This window comes from Microcaecilia unicolor, chromosome 1 (assembly GCF_901765095.1).
Source record: "Microcaecilia unicolor chromosome 1, aMicUni1.1, whole genome shotgun sequence".
In the NCBI taxonomy this organism is placed as follows: Eukaryota; Metazoa; Chordata; class Amphibia; order Gymnophiona; family Siphonopidae; genus Microcaecilia; species Microcaecilia unicolor.
Genome location: NC_044031.1, coordinates 413,344,329 through 413,365,681, shown reverse-complemented (window position 1 = coordinate 413,365,681; position 21,353 = coordinate 413,344,329). Strand labels below are relative to the sequence as shown.

Here is a 21,353-nt window from a genome sequence, read left to right as displayed (position 1 = left end):
ATTTAATTAGAAAATGCTCTGACCATGATAAGGGTGGTTTTTCAATACTGTTATCCCAGAATTCTGGGATATCCACCCCTTTGTAGAATACCAGGTCTAGTATGTGACCCTTTTCGTGGGTAGGAGAATTGATCACCTGTGTAAATCCTAGTGCTGTCCATCGTGTCCAGAAAGGCAGCTGTGGTGGTATCTTGGGTTTTGCTGTGTAGATTGAAGTCTCCCATGAACACCAGCCTAGGGTAATTTAGGGTCACTTGAGTAATCAGGTCTAGGAGTTCTTGCACAGATAATGTGTTGTTACGAGGTGCTCTGTATACCAATGAACAGTCAGATTGGTTTCTCTTCTTCAAGCTGGATTAAAAGAGATTCTGATCCATGTAGCTGGGGGATAGATATTCTGCTCAGTTTGTGTCCTGAATCAAGACTGCTACCCCTCCACCCTGTCTTTCTGGTCTTGGTTGATGTTGAAACCTGTTGGGCATAGTTCAGCCAGTGGTAAACCCCCACTTTCATCTAGCCAGGTTTCGCTTATTCCTAGGATGTCAAGACGCTGTTCATTTATGGCATCATAGATCACTGAGGATTTCTTTGCAGCTGATCTGGCATTCACCAGTCCTAAAGTTCTCAAGGGTGGTCTGGGGGTGCTGTGGGTAGCTTTGGTGTGGCAATGAAATGATCTTTTAAGTATTGTTATGTAGATTGACCTCTTGCACATTTGCCTTCTCTATTTATTTATTTATTGCATTTGTATCCCACATTTTCCCACCTCTTTGCAGGCTCAATGTGGCTTACAATAAATCATGGATAGTGGAAATGTGAGGAGAGTAGACATTTGGTGTTACAAAATGAGCTTGCGGAGCTACTGCTAGTGATATGCAATTTATCCTTAAAATCGCGTGTGGTACCGGAAGATTGGAGGGTGGCCAATGTAACGCCCATTTTTAAAAAAAGGTTCCAGGGGAGATCCGGGAAATTATAGACCGGTGAGTCTGACGTCGGTGCCGGGGAAAATGGTAGAGGCTATTATTAAAAACAAAATTACAGAGCACATCCGAGGACATGGATTACTGAGACCGATTCAGCACGGCTTTTGTGTGGGGAAATCTTGCCTGACCAATTTAATTCAATTCTTTGAAGGAGTAAACAAACATGTGGACAAAGGGGAGCCGGTTGATATTGTGTATCTGGATTTTCAAAAGGCGTTTGACAAGGTACCTCATGAAAGGCTACAGAGGAAATTGGAGGGTCATGGGATAGGAGGAAAAATCCTATTGTGGATTAAAAACTGGTAGAAGGATAGGAAACAGAGAATGGGGTTAAATGGGCAGTATTCAGAATGGAGAAGGGTGGTTAGTGGGGTTCCTCAGGGGTCTGTGCTAGTACCGCTGCTTTTTAATATATTTATAAATGATTTAGAGATGGGAGTAACTAGCGAGGTAATTAAATTTGCTGATGACACAAAGTTATTCAAAGTTGTTAAATCGCGACAGGATTGTGAACAATTACAGAAGGACCTTACGAGACTGGGCGGCTAAATGGCAGATGACGTTTAATGTGAGCAAATGCAAGGTGATGCATGTGGGGAAAAAGAAAAATTATAGCTACGTCATGCAAGGTTCCGCGTTAGGAGTTACGGACCAAAAAAGGGATCTGGGTGTCGTCGTTGATAATACGCTGAAACCTTCTGCTCAGTGTGCTGCTGCGGCTCGGAAAGCAAATAGAATGTTGGGTATTATTAGGAAAGGTATTGAAAACAGGTGTGAGGATGTTATAATGCCGTTATATCGCTCCATGGTGCGACTGCACCTTGAGTATTGTGTTCAATTCTGGTCGCCGCACCTCAAGAAAGATATAGTGGAATTGGAAAAGGTGCAGCGAAGGGTGACTAAAAAGATAGCGGGGATAGGACGACTTCCCTATGAAGAAAGACTTTTCAGCTTGGAGAAGAGACGGCTGAGGGGAGACATGATAGAGGTATATAAAATAATGAGTGGAGTGAACAGGTGGATGTGAAGCATCTGTTCACGCTTTCCATGCGATGAAACTACAGTGTAGTAAATTTAAAACAAATCAGAGAATTGTTCTTCACCCAACGTGTAATTTAAACTCTGGAATTCATTGCCGGAGAAGGTGGTGAAGGCGGTTAGCTTGGCAGAGTTTAAAAAGGGGTTAGACGGTTTCCTAAAGGACAAGTCCATAAGCCGCTACTAAATGGACTTAGGAAAAACCCACAATTCCGGGAATAACATGTATAGAATGTTTGTACGTTTGGGAAGCTTGCCAGGTGCCCTTGGCCTGGATTGGCCGCTGTCGTGGACAGGATGCTGGGCTCGATGGGCCCTTGGTCTTTTCCCAGTGAGGCATTACTTATGTACTTATGGTAATGTGATACATAATAGTAGGGGAAAAAAAACAGAAGGCAATAATTTACATTCAGGGTATATGTGGGAAATTCAGATGACTTGGTCTTTGTGATAGGTCTTGTCGAAAAGATGGGTCTTTAGCAGTTTCCGGAAGTTGGTCAGTTCGTAGACCGCTTTCAGGTTACGTGGCAGTTCGTTCCAGAGTTGTGCACTCATATAAGAAAAGGTTGATGCGTGCATTAGTTTGTACTTTAGACCTTTACAACTGGGGAAATGGAGATTGAGGAATGTGCAAGAAGATTTTTTAGCCTTCCTGGATGGTAGGTCTATCAGGTCTGACATATAGGCTGGAGCATCGCCATGGATGATCTTATGTACTAGGGTGCATACTTTGAACGTGATGCGTTCTTTAAGTGGGAGCCACTATAGCTTCAAGTCCTCTCATAGCCAAAGCTATGGAAGAAATAGCAACTCATGGAATATTTTGGATGACCTTAAGGTGGCCAAACAGGTAGAAAAGGTGACTGTCAAAGCCAGAAGGATGCATGGGTGCATAAGAAGAGGGATGACAGCAGGAAAAAAAGAGGCAATAATGCCCTTGTGTAAGTCTCTAGTGAGGCCCCATTTAGAGTACTATATACAATTCTGGAGACTGCACCTACGGAAAGATATAAATAGGATGGAGTCGGTCCAGAGGGCTGCCACCAGTGGTAAGCTGTGTTGGTCATAAAACATAGTGATAAGCTTATGAACCTCAACATGTATTTGTGGTGTTAATGTACAGGAAGTGATCCTTTTTAAAATAGTAACATAGTAGATGACGGCAGAAAAAGACCTGCATGGTCCATCCAGTCTGCCCAAGACAAACTCATATGTGTATACCTTACCTTGAATTTGTACCTGTCCTTTTCAGGGCACAGACCATATAAGTCTGCCCAGCAGTATTTCCCGCCTCCCAACCACCAGTCCCGCCTCCCATCACCGGCTCTGGTACAGACCGTATAAGTCTGCCCTCCCCTATCCTCACCTCCCAACCACCACCCCCTCTTCCCCCCAACTGCTCCGCCACCCAATTTCAGCTAAGCTTCTGAGGATCCATTCCTTCTCCACAGGATTCCTCTATGCATATCCCACGCATGTTTGAACTCCGTTACCGTTTTCATCTCCACCACCTCCCGCGGGAGGGCATTCCAAGCGTCCACCACCCTCTCCGTGAAAAAATACTTCCTGATATCTTTCCTGAGTCTGCCCCCCTTCAATCTCATTTCATGTCCTCTCGTTCTACCGCCTTCCCATCTCCGGAAAAGATTCGTTTGCGGATTAATACCTTTCAAATATTTGAACGTCTGTATCATATCACCCCTGTTCCTCCTTTCCTCCAGGGTGTACATGTTCAGGTCAGCAAGCCTCTCCTCATACGTCTTGGAACGTAAATCCCATACCATCCAAAATGAAGGAAAACTCTGGAATGAGAGGGCATAGGATGAAGTTAAAAGGAAATAGGCTTAGGAGGAATCTAAGAAAATACTCTTTCACAGAAAGGGTGGTGGATGCGTGGAATGGCCTCCCGGTGGAGGTCATAGAGGTGAAGAGTATCAGAATTTAAGAAAGCGTGGGATAGGTTCATGAGATCTCCTAGGAAAAGGAGGAGTTAGTGGGTACTGAGGAAGGGCAGGCTGGATGGGCCATTTAGCCCTTATCTGCCGTCATGTTTCTATGTTTCTACCTTCCCTAGGAATTGTATTCTTTCAGCTTTTGTATTAGACTTTCTGGTCCTCCGCATTGGTGGGTGGGAAGGTGTGCACATATGCGAAGGTTCAGAAAGCTCCTCTCATAGCAGATGTAAATTTTCCAAGAAACCTGAACAAGGCCCCTTGATTACATCCAAAATCTGTTTTAAAGGGCCAAGTGTGATTGCAAAAGAGAACATTTTTTTAAACCAGATTGTGGCATGCATATGTCTCCCTTCCCCCCCCCCCCCCAAAAAAAAAAATAAAAAAAAAATTTAACTCTTGCCCACCGAAAAAGCAATTGGTTACAGTTTTTTTTTATAAAAATAGACAAGATTTAATATTTCTACAACCACTGTCAGTAAAATGTGCAACATTTATATTGGTAGAAACGTCTGCAATACAATAACTTTATAAAACTTGCCCTGTGCACACTAGGAAGTTACCCTTAATTTTAGTGCAGTTTGCACAGTGTCGCAGTATTTTTTTTTCCTCAATTTTGCTGTATTAAGAGAGAAACCCCCCCCCCCCAAAAAAAAAAAAAAAAACAACTTTACAGATCCATAATACAATGACAAATATCACAACTATTACAAAGCATCTGTTTAGGTTATTAGTATCCCATTCTATAAAACAGACCATATTAACATCCCTCCCTTCCCTTCCAAACAACCCCCCCTCTAAAAACTAAATCATTAAGCTGTAAACAAACAGGAATCAGGACTAGCAGACCATTGTATATAGGAGTCCCAAGTCTGGTGATATTTCACAATAGATCATTGCGTCTCGCTGTTAACTTAGACGACAGGTGGATATAGTCCAGTTTATGAAGAATCATCTGAAGACCAGGGAGAGTCAGCTGCTTCCATGCCGCAGCAGGGGTAAGCTTGCTGTCCACCAAAATATGAGTGACCAACGGGTGAACAGTATCCTTCACTGCCACTGGTTTAAAATGAAGAAGACAATGGTCCATTCTCATAGGATAAGACACCTTAGTCACATTGTAAATAAGCTTCAAAACCATAGTCCAGAACTTTTGAGCATGAGGACAAGACCACTAGATATGAAACATATCCCCAATCTGACCACATTGGTGCTAGCACTGAGCCGATCCCAATTGAAACATCTTGGCCAGTCGCTGGGGTGTGTAATACCAACAGTAAAGAATTTTATACCCATTTTCTACTAACCCACTAGATGTAGATACTTTAAGCAAAGGCTTAAACACTCTCTCCCACCTAGCATAATCATAAGAGACACCCAATGCCCTCTCCCATTTCAAAAGATATTGGATAGGTTGAGTATGTGAAAGAAGGGCCCTATATATGCGAAACACTTCCTCTCCCCCTTCCACTAGCCATCGCACACTCCAAAGAAGTCTCCACAAGGCCCAACTCCCCCTTCGCTCTACACAAAATAAAATCACGTAATTGACCATACTGAAAGACAATGGAGGCCGGGAGACCATACTCATTACTGAGCTCACTAAAAGATAACAGTTCCCCTTTCTCCCATATCAAACCAAGCGAGCAAAAGCCCAGACCCTCCCTGGAACGATAACAAGAGTCCAACCCACCCGGTGTAAAATGTGGAGCAAACCGAATAAACATATGCAAGAAATATAGACGTCCCGGAAAAAAATTGATGTCGACACTTGCTCCAGAGACGGAGAAGCTAGCGCAACAGAGGAGGAGCATTCTTAACAATATCTTTCAAAAGGCAGCCAGCTAACCGTGGAATAGTCCTCAGAGGGTAGGGGTCCAGCCATGACTGCTCCAAGGACTTCCAGACCTTAGAAGGGCCCTGTTGCCAGTCAGCCAAAATGCGAAACTGCGCAGCTTGATGATAAAGAAAAAAGCACGGGACTCCCATTCCCCCATGCGCACGCAATTGATACATAACCACACGGTGCACCCGTGGTGGTCTCTGCCTCCAGGTGAAAGAAGAAACCCGCCGCTGCAGGCCCTGGAAGAAATTATCTGGCAAGGAAATAGGGAGGGCCAAAAACAGATAAAGTAGTTTGGGGAGCAAAATCATTTTAACAGCACAGATACGCCCAAGCCAGGAAAGAGTCAAACCCTCCCATCTATCTAATTCTAGAAACAATTCACGCATCTTGACTGGAAAATTAGCTTCATAGAGACCCTCCAAGTGCCGAGTCAGATGAACCCCCAAATATCGTATAGCATGTGTAGCCCAATGAAACGCACAACTCGACTGTAAGCGTGCCACCTGAGAAGTAGGGAGATTAACACTGAGAGCTTCAGACTTGCTCATATTTTATTTTAAAACCCGAAACCACACCATATTTCTGTAGAACTGATAGAAGTTCTAGGAACGAGACGATCGGATCCACCAAAGTAAGGAGTACATAATCAGCAAAAAGTAAAAGCTTAGTCTCAATCCCATCATATGTGGGCCCCGCAATGCTCGGGTGCGCACAAATAACACAAGCCAAAGGTTCAATGGACAGTGCAAATAATAGAGACAGAGCACAGCCTGTCTCGTACCTCGCAAAAGAGCAAAGGGAGATGAGCATTGGCCATTGACCCGAACTGCAGCCCTAGGTGTTGCATAAATGAGTTGAAGCCAGTGCGAAAACCGACCAGACACACCAAACCTTTCCAAAACCGCAAATAAAGGCCAATGCACCCGATCAAATGCCTTTTCTGCATCTAACGACAATAAACACAGTGAAGAGCCCTCAGCTTGAGATTGACAGATAAGATGAAGGGCTCTGCGAATATTATCGAAGGTCTGATGCCTCAGCACAAATCCCGCCTGATCTTCCAATATCAAAGATGGTAAATGCTGTTGTAAGCGGGAGGCCAAAATCTTAGTAACGATCTTATAATCAACTCCCAGCAAAGAGATAGGCATATAAGAGCTACACAATTACGGGTCCTTACCCGGTTTAAGCAAGACTTAATATGCGCTAAATTCCAAGTCTCCGGAACAGACTGGCCCCCATTAAAAGAATTAAACACACACAATAATAATGGTGCTAGCCATTTACCAAACACTTTATAGAATTTATTAGTGAAGCCATCAGGCCCTAGAGCTTTGTTGGGGGATAATGCCCAAATCGCACTATAAATCTCATCTAAGGTTATAGGTTGAGACAACACCTCCTGAACTCCCTCAGATAATTTGGGTAGAGTTATATGGTCTAGGTAAGATTCAGTTGAGGACCCGGAGGGATCTACATCAGGCTTTATACAACTGCTCATAATATTGTCTAAAGATTGCAACTGATCCATATCTGCATTTATCTATCCATTATCATCTTTAAGACTCACCGCTTGCATCTGACTTCTATGCTGCTTACGTTTATGGGCTAACAGCCTACTGGACTTATTGTCAAACTCAAAATATTGTTGACGCACCCTCTGAAGCTGTTCAGAAATATCAGCCAGCTGCAATTCATAAAGCTGCACACAAAGTTTGTGTGCTTGATCTAAAAGCTGGGGATGCAGGGGGGGCCCTTTGACGGCAAAGTTGTCACCCCCACCCATTAAAACCTTTCCCCACAACTACTGTATTTAACCACCCCACCCCTCAGTCAAAAAGACTGAAGAATGCAGCTACACACACAGGGATTGGAAAGAATTCCATGAGCCATGTTCCACACCAATTTTCTTCATTGGTTCCGACCATTCCTTGAATCTAGAGATGTTCAGAGCTTATTACATACTGAATAACGATTCAGGAATAAGTTGCAGGAAACAGTGTTCAGGGATAGTGGGAAAACAGAACAGAAGTTGAAAGGAGCAATTCCCTAACTGCTGTTTCAAAATATGTCTATGCTCAGGGAACTTAAACTGTTTCTATTATAGGAATGCACTAGGCCATTTGAGGGGGGAAGGGTTGACCACAGTTTGGGCTTATTTCTTTGGAACTATTGGTCCAAGATAGCCCTTTTTTAACCCAAGTGGTTGTGCATGAAAGCCTACATTTTGAGGAACCCAGACCTGGTTTCAGCTGAGCTCAGAGTAGGAGAAAACTGCAGGGCTGAAAGAAAATGGGTCGTTCAGCTTTTCCTTGTTTCTGGCCAGAAATCTGTGTCTCGTGTACCTCAGCTTGTCCACCATATTAACATATCAGAAGAATGTAATGAAACATGAATTTGCCAAGATTGTTGAATTTTCAAATGTAGCTAATCAGTGGATTTTAAATAGATTGTCTCCACCTCTTAAGGTTTAATTCTTTCCAAGTTCTGTTAGCAGGTCTGGGGGCAATATAACACTCAGGAAATGTAATTGAACAGGATCAAATTTACCATGGGAGAATAACTGATGAAAAGAGTTTGAAAATGAGGCATATTGGATTGGGGGTTAGTTTCATCTGAGCTTGTGTGGGAATTTTGCAGTCTGTTTTGAACAAAGTTAGGTTATGGATGGTGTAGTAGTTGCAGGAGAATGAAGTGAAGAGCGGTGGCTGGACAAGTAGTATGGGGGAGGTGGGAGTATTTTTTTCAGCAATGATTAGCTGCTGTAGTGAATCAGTCTTCCGGTGAGAAAGTCCTTCCCTAGACATTCAACAGTGAGCAAACTCTATATTGCTGCTTTCAAAAGGGGCACAAAGATAGCATCCGCATCTCTATTCCTGTTCTCGAACAACGTGATTGAGGATACTACTTTGTCTACTTGTGGAACTTTTCAGAATCAGTTGATTTTGCACCCTAATTAATCAGGTTTAACATATGTACCACGGCACTGAAATGATGGTAGCCGTTTAAGGGTGCACTTGCATAAAGGAGTTGATTGTTTAATTATTGCTTTGGATTTATTGGCGTCATATGATTCGGTTCATCAGGGATTGCTGTTAGATTAGCTGTGATTGGAGTAGAGCACGAACACAGTTGTGCTTTTTGATAGAACAATAATCGGAGTATTATGGGATAGTTTGCTGGTTTAAGCGTATTGAGGTACAGTTTTCCTCAGGGTTCAGCCCTATTGCTGTTTAAGGTTTATGTAGTACCTGTAGTTTCAGTGCTATACTAGTGTTGGACTGAATGTCATCTATATGCTGATGTAAACTCTTGCAGTACCTGTTGATCTAGTGTAGAATCAACAGTTAATGTAGAATCAAGAGTGGAGGAGTGGCCTAGTGGTTAGGGTGGTGGACTTTGTTCCTGTGGAACTGAGTTTGATTCCCACTTCAGGCACAGGCAGCTCCTTGTGACTCTGGGCAAGTCACTTAACCCTTCATTGCCCCATGTAAGCCGCATTGAGCCTGCCATGAGTGGGGAAAAGCGCGGGGTACAAATATAACAAAAAAAAACCCAGTTAATTTTAAATTTGGATGAGGGCTGAGGAAAGTTTTGTGGTGAAGCCATAAGCTTAAACTCTTCTGAGTGTTGTGTTTGTATAGCAGAATAGTTTGAGTTTTACCCAGGAATTGGAGGATTTCTGGCTAGAGCCTCAACCAGAGATTCAAATATTGATTTACTTAGATCAATATTAACCAGTGGTGGGCACAGCAAACAGGAAGAGCCTTGATGTGTGCAGTACAGGAACAAAGGAGTAGAGGCTGGCTAAAGGACAATCCAACACAAGAGGTGGTGCTTTTAAAAAGATGCTTTATTCGCTGCTTGAACATAAAGGACCCAACAAATAGGTCTTGAAATCTGAGGCAAATTATTGAAACTTTGTAGACCGTGAAGACGATTATTGGTAGTATAGCTGCACTACTGTAATTGTAGTGACATGTTTGTATTAGGGGCGGACGGCGATTAAAACTTTGTGCTGTTCATCATGATTAAACGCAGCATGCATTTTAAGCAGTTCTCTTGCCCTTTTCCTACTGGCATTCTCCAATTCAACACAATCATCTTTCTCTCACCCTTTTTCTCTCTCTCTCATGCCCCCCCTCTGGATTTTTTTTAAACGCAGACTACCACCTCCCCCCACCCCCCTGTTTACCTAACAGCTCAGGCTCCGGATTTTCTCTTTCTCGCTGCTTCAAGGTAATTTTTCTTCCCTTGCACGGCCGAGCTCGGCAGCTTACATGAGCTATGTCGTGCAGGAAGTTGGGGAAGTCTCGCAGGACTTGAAACTGTGAGACTGCCCCAGCTTGCTGCATGGCTTATGTCCAAGGGAAACTCCCTTTAATCATCTTAAAGATGAATGGATGGAAGAAAGATTGCGATATGTTTCAACAAAGGAGCAGTAATTAGGTCATGGTGTGCAGTGGTAGATAGAACCACTTGCAAGAATGAGAAACATCTGAAAAAGATGGTTCATTAAAAAAAACAAAAAAACAATGGCACCCATATTCTCTATTGACACTACATTATTTAAAGCGACTTAGATCCAGTCACTGGGTCTAGTCCCTTATTTATATAGACAATATCCAAATAGTGGGTATCTTTGATATATGGGATGCTCATTCTTCATGTTTGCTGAGCTCTCCTCTTTCACAGGTGAGAAAGATGCAGCTTAATATACAAAAAACAAATCTTTGTTTTTTTTCTAAAACTGAACAATCCATGGATCTACTGTCTTTACTGAATTTTGCAAGTTTCAGATCCCAGTTTGGAGATCAAGGTGCTGGACATAGTGTTGGACTCGGGCTTGTCTTTTCATCCTCATATTTCTGCTCTGAGTAAATGTATGTGTGGTGGTGGTGTGTTGTTTTTTGTTTTTTCAATTGAGGCAGATTTGCTCGGTTCAGTGGCTTTAAGGGAGCATTGCAAATTTTATTACATACCCTTATCCTTAATTAGATTATTGTAATTCTTTATTTAGAGGTCATGGGCAGAGAGAACTTAGATGACTTCAGTTACTCCAGAATACTGCAGTAAAATTTACTTTTTGATGTACAGAAATTTGATCATTATCCCACTTTTGCAGTCTACCTTAAAATACTGGTGGTGTGATTTTTATAAAGTCCTTCAAACTGGCTCCCCTCCTCTCATGATGTAATTTTTGACTCCTTATAGTCCTGCTTGGGCCCTACGGTTTGGTTCAGCAATACCAGTTGGGAAGGGAAATGGGACTTGATATACCGCCTTTCTGAGGTTTTTGTAACTACATTCAAAGCGGTTTACATATATTCAGGTACTTATTTTGTACCAGGAGCAATGGAGTGTTAAGTGACTTGCCCAGAGTCACAAGGAGCTGCAGTGGGAATCGAACTCAGTTCCCCAGGATCAAAGTCCACTGCACTAACCACTAGGTTACTCCTCCACAATAACTCAGTTATACTTTTATCTTTTTCTTCTCTTTCCTTTTATGGTTGGAGTTCCTTTCTAATTGTTTTATATTGTTGATTTGTATCCTGCTTTGATGGTTCTCCCTAAGTGATTTATCAAATTTAACCTGAACCTTGTTGAAGGCTGTGTCTGCACTAATTACCAGTATCATGGAGGGTTCAGATTTTGATAACCATTGCTGGGTTGCCACTGTACGACAATTTAGATTTCCCAGTAGGCCTCACAAGCGAATCTTTTCTGATTTGGGCAACCAAGGCTATCTGTTAAAGCACTGTTAATAAGGTAATGCTCTTTATTTAGGCCACTTAAATAACTTGCATCATCTTTCACAAGCTGATTGTTTTTCATATTTGCAAGCGAGACATTTCTTTACTAGCTTCAGCCCTTATGGGAGACCTGACTAAACAGATAGAAGAGACCTTTTTTTGGGAGGTGATATAACATCACTGGTGTCTTTTAAGGTACTGAGAGCAGGGTTCTGGAGGGCTGGCTGTCTGGTTTGGTGTAACTAGTGAATTGTGCTCTTTTGGCTAGAGCAACTGTTTGGGCACCTGTCTCTGTGAGTTCAGCTCCCACTATTATATATTATGGTGTGCTCTCTTGGAAGATCTCCTTACTTTCTGTGGCCTGCTACATTAGGTGCTAATCTCCTCTCGTCCCTGAGGTAGCAAAGCACTGTCTGTTGAACTGTTAAGTTCCCCTTAGCCCAGTGGATGGTTTGGGGATGATTCTACTATTCTGTCACATTCTTTAAAAAAAAAAAAAAAAAAAGACCTTTACACTTTAGAAAAGGAACAATATATGTCCACCAGAGATTGTGACAGCTTGTCAGTTTCTCATATTTTTCTCTTTCTGTGGGTACATTCTCAGGGGGACCTTCTTTTAGCTTGGGGAACCATATGTTTGTTTTTTTTTCTCCTTCAGTATTCCAGATGTCAAGGAATTTCTGTAATGTTTGTAACTTGCTGTTATGTGTATTTTACATTCGCAGTTTTCTATCCAAACGATCCTACCGAGATCATAGTTTTGAGTTTTTCTCTACATACATGGTGTATCAGTGGTCTTTCCTCAGCTGTTTGCAGGGAATTTATAACAGTCATTTCGAGCCAAAGCATTTTTTTTGTGGGCTCATGGTTTCCAATTTGTTTCTCTCCATACTTCGTATATCAGTATCCTTTTCCCAGAAGTTTGCACAAGTTTGCTAGCTATCGCAGCTTGCGTATATTGCCATTAGTGGATTTTGATTCGCTTTCTATCACTTGTTTATCTTTTCTCCTTTGTGATGTCATTTCTCCTTGGTGACCTCATTTCTTTCGCCATTTGAAGCAGCTAGCTGCTGCCTTGTTGTTCTTCCTCTCTGAGATCCTCGAACTCTAAATTATTCAAAGACTTGGCCTTTCTCAGCACGCTGCCTGCAGCCCTCACTATCTCCTATGGTGGTTATTGCGTTCCGCATGGCTTAGCCTCACTAGGGGTTGCTATCTTCAGCATTTCTCTTACATCCTTCCTCTGGACTGTTTAACCCTGTCTAGCCGAGATTCTACAGTGCAGGAATGGTGCACCAGGACTAACTGTTCCAGTACTGATTCTCTGTCAGACACTTTTGGCAGCTATTCTTGATCATTTGCCTTTTTTTCTGACCTCCTACAAGTTTCCTAGTGGCTTCCTAATGAGTTGGGAACTCCCCGACATAAGATGTTTGGCATTTCTGCAGATTTCCTCCTGTTGGATTCATAAAGTAGTCAGCTTTTTTTTCCTTTTCTTTGGAGGCTGGCCGGCTTCCTGTATCTGTTATTTTCCAGGAGTTGGGAGTCTAAGAATGGCTTTGTTCCTGAGATCTCAGCTGTTTTCCCTCCAACAGCTTTATCGCTACTGAGCAGTTGTCGAAGGGAGTTCTGCCTAGCCTTCACACAGTCTTCCATACTCGGTTATGCTTCCCATCTTGGCTGCTCAGCTTCTTGGTTGATAGTGGGAATTTTCTGGAGCTCATTTTTCTGTCTGCTGCCAGTCTCTTACCTTGGCTAGGCTGGGATGGTGGTTGTGGTTCCAGGGTCGAAGTGATTCACTTGCGACATTGAGTTACACCTCTTTGGGAACTTGGCGGTGGTCTGTCAGGGAGGCCTCTGTCTCTGCTGTTCTCTCTCAGAGCAGTGGTCTCGATGAGTTGTGAGTCTTCTTGTGAGACAGAGATTCCTCTAGGTTTTTCTTGAGGGATAAGGCACAGTTCCTGGGTTTCTTCGTGTTTTTGGTTTGATCTCCTAGGTCATATTCTGTGGTTCTTCGTATCAATAGCTCGGTAGTTCTGCGACTCCACAGTTCTTTCCAGGGCCAACGACTGGGTCATGTACAGCTTTTGATGCCTTCTGCCTTGTTGCTGATGTCCCGTTCAGACACTGGGGATCTTCTGTTGATTTAGCTCGGATGCTTGCTCTTGTCAAAGTTCTACTTTGGCTTTTGTCTTGATTTGGGATCCCTCAGGCATCTGTCCTATACCCATGGACTGGTCCGCTGCTGTTCAGCGGTGCCACATATGTGTGAGTATTTTGGGTTGGGGGAATAATGTAAAATAGGGTTAATTTAATTTTTGATAGATATTTTAATTGAATTCGGGGGTTCTAAATGGGTTTTGTGTGAGAGAATTGTGAGGCGGCTATTGAGGATAATAGGATTTGAAAAGTAAAACTATGGTGCAGTGGACATGGTGAGGCATGTTTGATCTGACGAATTTGATATTTGGTGTAATTTTTACTATTTTCAATAGATAGTATTTTTACATTAACTTCTATGGAAAAATAAAAAGGAGATTTAGTTTAGTCAGAATTCTTATTTGAAGAGGGAAAAAAATGGGGTTCTAAAAGGTCATTTTTATTGGCTGGGAGCTCAGCTGTCTAAGCAGAGTCTCCGTTTCCTTGGAAATGGCTCTGCAGACAGTTGTGGTGAGGGTTGAAGCGGCTGGAGTGAGAGGACGTGTAGTGTTTGGTGTCTATGACTGGAAGATGAGAAAGTGAGGTTTAAACTGTTTAAAAGCAGTTCTGAGTGTCTGAAATTACATTTGTGACATTGCTTTGGATGTGATGGTCTGTGGTATGTTGGGTGTGTGAAGGATTTTGAGTTTAGGTGCAATTGTGTCCCAGTGATAGTGGAGGTATTTTGTGCTGTATGTGGTTAAGGTTGGTATTTGTGCCTGAGTAAGATAGAATTAGCACAGTGATAAAATAACAGTTTCACATTGGTACATAAAAGGATAAAAGCCTTGGATTTTGAGTCAATTAAAGCTGAAAAAGTTACTGGTTTTAATTAGCTTTAAGGAAGAAGGAAGCTGTATCTTGATAATATTAAAAGGAAAGCAGAAAAGACACAAATTGTGAGAGGGTGAATTTAAGTGTGATTTGTGTCACAGAGCATGAAATGGTGACCAGTGCATTCTTAAAAACAGTGAGTGCATGGCAAATGCCCAACATAGGATAGGGAAATACAAGTCAAAGGTCAAGCAGGGAAGTGAGGAAAAGTCTGATTAATTTTATTTTCAGTACAGTACTGAGGCCCAGTATTTTTGTGAATTTATTAATGACACCTAGCGAAATTCTGTTGGAAAAGTTAAGGAGTTAGGGTTTTCCTCCCAATTATTTTATTTGATTAAAAGTGAGATGTAGGAAGAAGAGGACTGTGCAGGACCATGCTCTGAAGATTTTCGTCTGGGCCCCCACGCAAGAAAGAAATTATTATTATTATAACAAGCTACAGTGAAGGGTTTCAGCTACAGCTAAGTAACATTTTAAAGAAAACTTGATCAAAATTAACCTGGACAAGAAGAGACTAAATGAGATACTTACCTGAGTTTGTTGGGAAGTTCATTTTTCTTGTGAGATCTCTGTGAACACATAAATAGTACACACAAAGAATCAAATCCTTGACAATTTTAAGAAGAAAACCCCATTTAAGCATTTTAAAGTTTTAAAGAATATGTAAACTCTTCTGATTGATGTTATCTTCTGTGGTTTAAACTAATTCTCTGTTAAGACAACAAAAGAGGACAAAAGTACATTGTTGTAATTATTCACTTAGAATATTTGTATTTAAACATTTAAAGAAGAAAAGAAAAAGTATTATGTTTATATTTCACAGTAAAAGCTTTTCCATCATTTGTGAAAACAAATAAAAAGAAGTTGTAAGTTTTTGAGTTTGGTTCTTTCAGAAAAAGGATAAATCCTATATTTAGTTTTATTTCCTCTTTTGCTCTTTGAGGGTGAGAGACGTTTATTGTACCCTTTCTCCTGTTTCAGGCTGTGTTTGAGTTCTTGGCACGACTACCAATAGCGGGTATTCTGGATTACACACTATCATAGATCCTGCATGAACAGGGGGAGGGGTTACAATAACCTTATTTTCCCTTTCAATTGGGTGGTCATGCTGGCTTCTTTCGGTTTGCTCCTTGAGTGACTCTTTGCAAGTCTTTCTGAGACTGTGTGGTCTCTTTGCGAGTGTTCATCTCTTTTGTCTCCTGAGTAACTTTTTTTGTACTCTTTATGATTTCACTCGTAGTTTATTCTCACTCTGCTTCTTCATCTTCCTTTGTGCTGTTTTCTCGCCCTTCTTATCTTCAGAGCCATTTCATGGACGAGTTTGGGGGCCTAGATGGTCTCTTTCTTTCTCTCTCTCTCTCAACATCTAATATTTTGACAGGTTTTTTCCGGCTGTCTTGGGGCACAATTTCTTCCTTCTGCTTGTTATGAAAGGATTCAGGTCTCCAATTGACAGGAGCGTTCTTTGGCAACTCTGACGAGGCGTATTCTAGTGCTCAGAGCAGCTCATGAATTGGACAGAATTGCATCTGGTTGCATTTTTAGTGGCCCACGTGGCAGGAACTGAGCTCTAGTGTTTGGGTGTCTTGGACATAGTTATTTGTTTGATATAGTTAGACAGATGTCCAGGTGCGTCGGGTCTCAGTTTTAATTTACCAGGATCTGGCAGTGGTTCTAGTTTGAGCCCTCCCATGGTTTACTGCTCTGGTACTTCCCATCAATTATTCTGGGCCGGTCCGGAGGGATGCAAAGGAAGGAGAAATTAGGTACCTGCTAATTTGCTTTCCTTTAGTCCCTCCGGACTGGCCCAGATCCCTCCCTATTTGATATTTGATTTGTTCTTGGAGATAGTTTAATTTGCTGTTATCTCTGTGGGGAGTTTGATTAAAAAAAAAAAAAAATTTACAAAAGTATCTATATTTATGTATGTGTCTATATTTGCAAAGAGACCAATTATTCAACTGTTTCTACACGGTTGCACATAGAGACATTAATGATTTTGCTGACTCAGTTTGGAGTAGTCTAAATTTTAAATTTTTCGACAGTGGCCAGCTATATGAACAGACTCTTTCCTTCTGCTTTGCTATGCGAATACTGAGGTTTCCAAGGGGCTGAGCATGTCTCTTATTGGCCGCCTCAAAATCAGTCTTCTCAGTCTCCGCCTGCTGGTAGGTGTGCACAACTCATCAGTCATTCTGGGCCGGTCCAGAGGGACTAAAGGAAAGCAATGTACGAAATGCATAGATCAGGAGATTACTCTTGGACACAAGTTCTGGCATTGCTCAGCTATTTAACAGTTTTGGAGAGTTCTCTGTTGAAGTACAGTAGATTTTCAGATTCTATTTACCTCTTCAACCACACATTGTCTTATTTGATGATTTATATGACTGTAGCATCTAAACCAAATACGACAAAACAGATATTATTTTACATGTTTTTGTTGGTACGATCCACCATATTTTTACAATGGCCAAATAGTATGGCTCCCAATGTGATACAGTGGTTGAACTTACTATATGCTATTGTGATTCTGAAATGACATAAAGTGGGTTGGAACCATCCTGGTCGCTGGAAGAAATTTCAACAAATTTGGGAGCTGCTATGAAACGTCATGCTGCACAGAGTTCGCAGTTGGATTTTGAATTCTTGAACGTCTTTGGTTGTATTCATCCCAAGCACAGATCTCTCTAGACTTGGATAAGAGTACACCAGGTCTGAAAGTTGCTTTGGGGGATTGAACTTATTGGGGGAGGGGGAGGGGCACTGGGGTGATATGTTTAAAATGAGACTTGAAATGTGTTGATTTTTATTATTATTGCTTGTTCTTTAATATAGATGAGGAGAAAAAAATTATTTTGATTAGTGGTGGCTAAATCCTAGTATTTAGAGAAGATGCTTCATTAATGTATGAAGGCAGTTGTTTTTAAGGTCATCACAGAAGGCATTGTTGGAAGTACCTCTGTTGCCTTCGATCAAGTTCGGTTACTCAGCAGAACAGTGTTGCTTTACACCAGCGTTATGGAACTGATTGCCAGTAGAAATAGAGGAGAAATATTTGTGTTTTAGGAAGTTGGTTAAAGCATGGTTATTTAAGGATGCATATGGTGAGACTTGATCAATGGATGTGGAAGTGAGTGCTGTTTTGTTTTCTAACTGAATAGGGTGGGTTGTATTGCTTGGTGAGGGGACTTGATGAAAGTGGGTTTTATATGTAGTTGTAAGCTAATTGAGAGCCTTGATTGACTGAGTGGGTATCAAGTATGAGTGAATGAAAAAAAATCAAAAGGTCTAGAGCATGTCTGTGAAAGTCATTTCAGCTTCTGCAGCATAGAAACTTAAAATTCAGTAAAACAAATCATTCCCTTGATACTGCTGCTCCCCTCTCATCTAAATCAAATACACAGACATCACAGATATGCATACAAATGAGGAAGGGTGGGTAAAATTCCTTGAGCTATGCTTCACGTGGGGCTTTTTTTTCTCTACTTGTTCTTTAAATTAATCTTTCTTTTCAGTATGCTTTGCCACTGATATAGTGTCATTGGAATGTTCTAAGTCACACCATGAGCCAGTTCCAGATTTACTTCCAGTGTGTATAGAGTTGTAGCACTTCAGACAAGGAGCCCAACCATCCTCACCATGGTTTTCACTCTGTCGTGCCATTTGCCATAGTTTTGTTTTTTAAACCCCTTTCTGCAGTTCTCAGCTGTGGATGTTTTTCTCACAGCCATCCCTATCCTCTACAGTTCTCTGAGACGCTGTATCCATCAGCACATTTCAGTATGGCGGCTGCTGCAGGTTTCAGCCTGTGGCACTGCCCTGATGTACCATAATGATAGATGAGCAGGTTAGTAAACTGACAGATGTGTGGGTTGAGAAACACTATCATCATTTTTCTCCTTACAAAGAACATTTGTGTGGGTCACCAGCCTTTGAAGCAGGCAATATAGACATAGCGTTGAACTTAACATGGCCTAAAGAAAATCTGGGGTAATGAAAAGGCTGGGAGGTTTCAAAGGATGTGGCTGAGGAGGTGGAAGATGTGTGTAATGTGTACTACACACAAAGTTAGCTATCAATACCCTATATACTGTCTGTCAGTGTCCACATTGGGGCTCATGATATATGTAGGAAAGACAGGCATGTGTATTTAAACATGCAGGAGTTTTTTTGAGCTTGAGTGTGTAAGAGCTGTTGCTGGTGTGAGATGTTGAGAGTAGAGCCCATAGGCTGTTCTGGGGCTTTACTTTATCAGCGGCATACATGTCCGGGTCTGAGCACATCAGAAATATTAGATTAGAGAACACTCAGAGGAAAAACACTTTAGGTAAAGGAAGAAAAGAGGTAGTGGGAGAAGATGGGCTAAGGAAGTAGGAGAATCTTAAGTAAAGAAGCTTAAAAGAAACAAGAATTTAGACCATATTTGAAAGTTTTTGTTTTTTTTTTCCCATCTTTATTTAAAGAACCATTTACAGTTTGAAAGACAGTATGTAAAGGGTTTCCCCCCAGATTCTATATAGCGTGACTTAAGTTGCACGCGCAAATTCGGCCATATTCTAGATTTATGCGTGCAACTTTATTAGTTAACAAACCAATTGATACAGATAATTGACAGTTTGGTATTAGAATTTATGAGCACAGCTGACTAAGCGTATTCTGTAATGTGATGCATATAAATTCTAAGTTGCATAGTTGAAAAGGGTGTGTGGCCATGGGCATGGAATTTGCAGGTTGTGGGTGTTTCTAAAATCTGTGTTATAGAATACACCTGGTCTGTGCCTAATTTAGGCGTCTGCATTTACATGGTTTTACTTGATGTAACTGCCTGCAAGTAAATTTAGTCGTGCGGATGGATGTTCGGTGTAGTCTTTAAACCATGTAGAAATTTGTGTATTCTATAACGTGTATTTTTTTTTCTTTGTGTGCCAATTTTTTTTTAGGCCTGATATATAGAATCTAGCCCTTTACGTGTGAATGAAATGGACATCTCTAAATACATGTACATATGGTGACACTGTGTATCAACTTCTGAGTTAAATTTTAGCAATGAGTTTATAGATGTTTGAAGGAGTAGTGCACCTGTCCCAAATGACGGGGCATTTTCACATGGAAAAAGTATGTACAGTAGTGAAATCCTTCAAAGTAATATTGAGGGGTTTTTTCTTTTTCAGCAGACCTGCAGCTCAGCAATTCCGAGCATGGTTCAACATCTGTGACGGACCTCTCACCCCTGACCTCACCTACCAACCTGCTGCAGCAGACAGAGGACCAAATAGCCTTGAACCTGGAGGGGCCATTTGTAAACTTGCTGCCCCCATTGCTGCAGGAGGACTATTTGCTGAGCCTGGGGGAGGAAGAGGGCATCAGTGACCTATTTGATGCTTATGACCTGGATAAGCTGCAGTCCTTGGAAGACTTCATGTGCAGCTGATCTTGTTGAGCCTGATGGATATTCTTCAGAATCAGTGGCAATACTACAGTTCTCCTGGACCTCCTGTCCAAGAACAAGTCAGGAGAACAACAATTTGAGCTTGTAAACAATAAGTCTGGTTACCAAGTACTTGGTAACAAAAAAAAAACAAAAAAAAATATTTTTAAATCAATTTGCCATAGTGCAGTTCAGGAGGAAACTGTGTTGATGCATAGGTTCCAAAGAACAGTCATGTGAAGTGGTATGCAAACAGGTGATTCTAGAATGTCATGCCCTGCCCTTGACTTGGTTGCTGCACCAGTTGGTTTTGTACAGAGGGACTTAATGACCTACTCTGCAGTGAAGCCAATATCTTCACTAGCATTTCCAGCCGTGCCTTCCATGGAGAATCTCTTGGGTCCTCTTAACAGGCTGACACAAGAAGCTGCTGAAGATGACCCTTGGATACCTTGACGATAGTATTCGTTGGGTTTCTTAATCAGATTCTCGGAGTTCTGATTGATCATAGCTCTTAGTTTGAGGCACATACTCTATTATCCTGGAGGGAAGGATAGAGTACATAGAGCCTCAAGAGATTTTTAAGCAAGCTTGGATGAAAAGTACAAGGCTGTTCTGAAACATAATAGGTTTAAAGTACTTTGTCATTTTCTCTCGGGTTGTAAACCAGAGAATGTTGACCATTGTGTGCAGTTTACTTATGTCTACACTAAAAAATCGGTACATGACTTGTGGTACAAAATATGAAGTCTTAAGGCTTGCTTTTAAGTGCCTACTGGAGATCCACTGTGTGGATATGGGGGTGAAGAGACTGCTTGTGAAATTGTTTTGCTTAATGTTTTAGCTGTACTGTTAATTCATCCAGCCCTGTTTAGTCTTTCCAGCAGTACAAAGGTGACTTTTCTCTTCCTCCCCAAACCAAAAATAAAACTCATTTCAGTGGCATGTGGTTTTTGTGAGAAGTAAAATTAATAATTGTCTCAAAACTTGAAAGTACCAATGATTTTTTTTATTTAATATATACATGTCATGAATTAAAGCCAAGTCCTAACCCGTCTTTAGGGTGGCCTGAGTCATTGCAGTTCATGGCTTCAAATCCATAATTCGGAGTGGATTACTGTTTTTAGCCTTACGTATCCTCTGGAAGTATAGCAAGCTGACATTGTATCACTGAAATATTCTATGCAGGCTTTCTGGTGCCATTGAGTTGCTGCTATAAAGGTTAATGTGTGCTTATTTCTTAGGCATTTTGTTTTAATAATGGGATTTTGCCATGGAGACACAATGTGGGAGAAATTTCTTGTCAAACCTTTT

At 41.5% G+C, this 21,353-nt stretch overlaps 1 protein-coding gene across 3 annotated transcripts in view; it reads left to right on the top strand.

The window, feature by feature from the left end:
- E2F3 (E2F transcription factor 3) overlaps positions 1-20,981 on the top strand; it is a 123,571-nt gene extending 102,590 nt beyond the window's left edge. For 2 of the 3 annotated variants that reach the window (XM_030211530.1, XM_030211543.1), the window contains exon 7: positions 19,783-20,981. In XM_030211530.1, coding sequence (XP_030067390.1) covers positions 19,783-20,042 — 260 coding nt within the window. In that variant the 3' untranslated portion in view covers positions 20,043-20,981. The remainder of the gene's footprint in view (positions 1-19,782) is intronic. The other variant, XM_030211540.1, reaches the window with a different exon arrangement.
- The last annotated feature ends 372 nt before the right edge of the window (positions 20,982-21,353 follow it).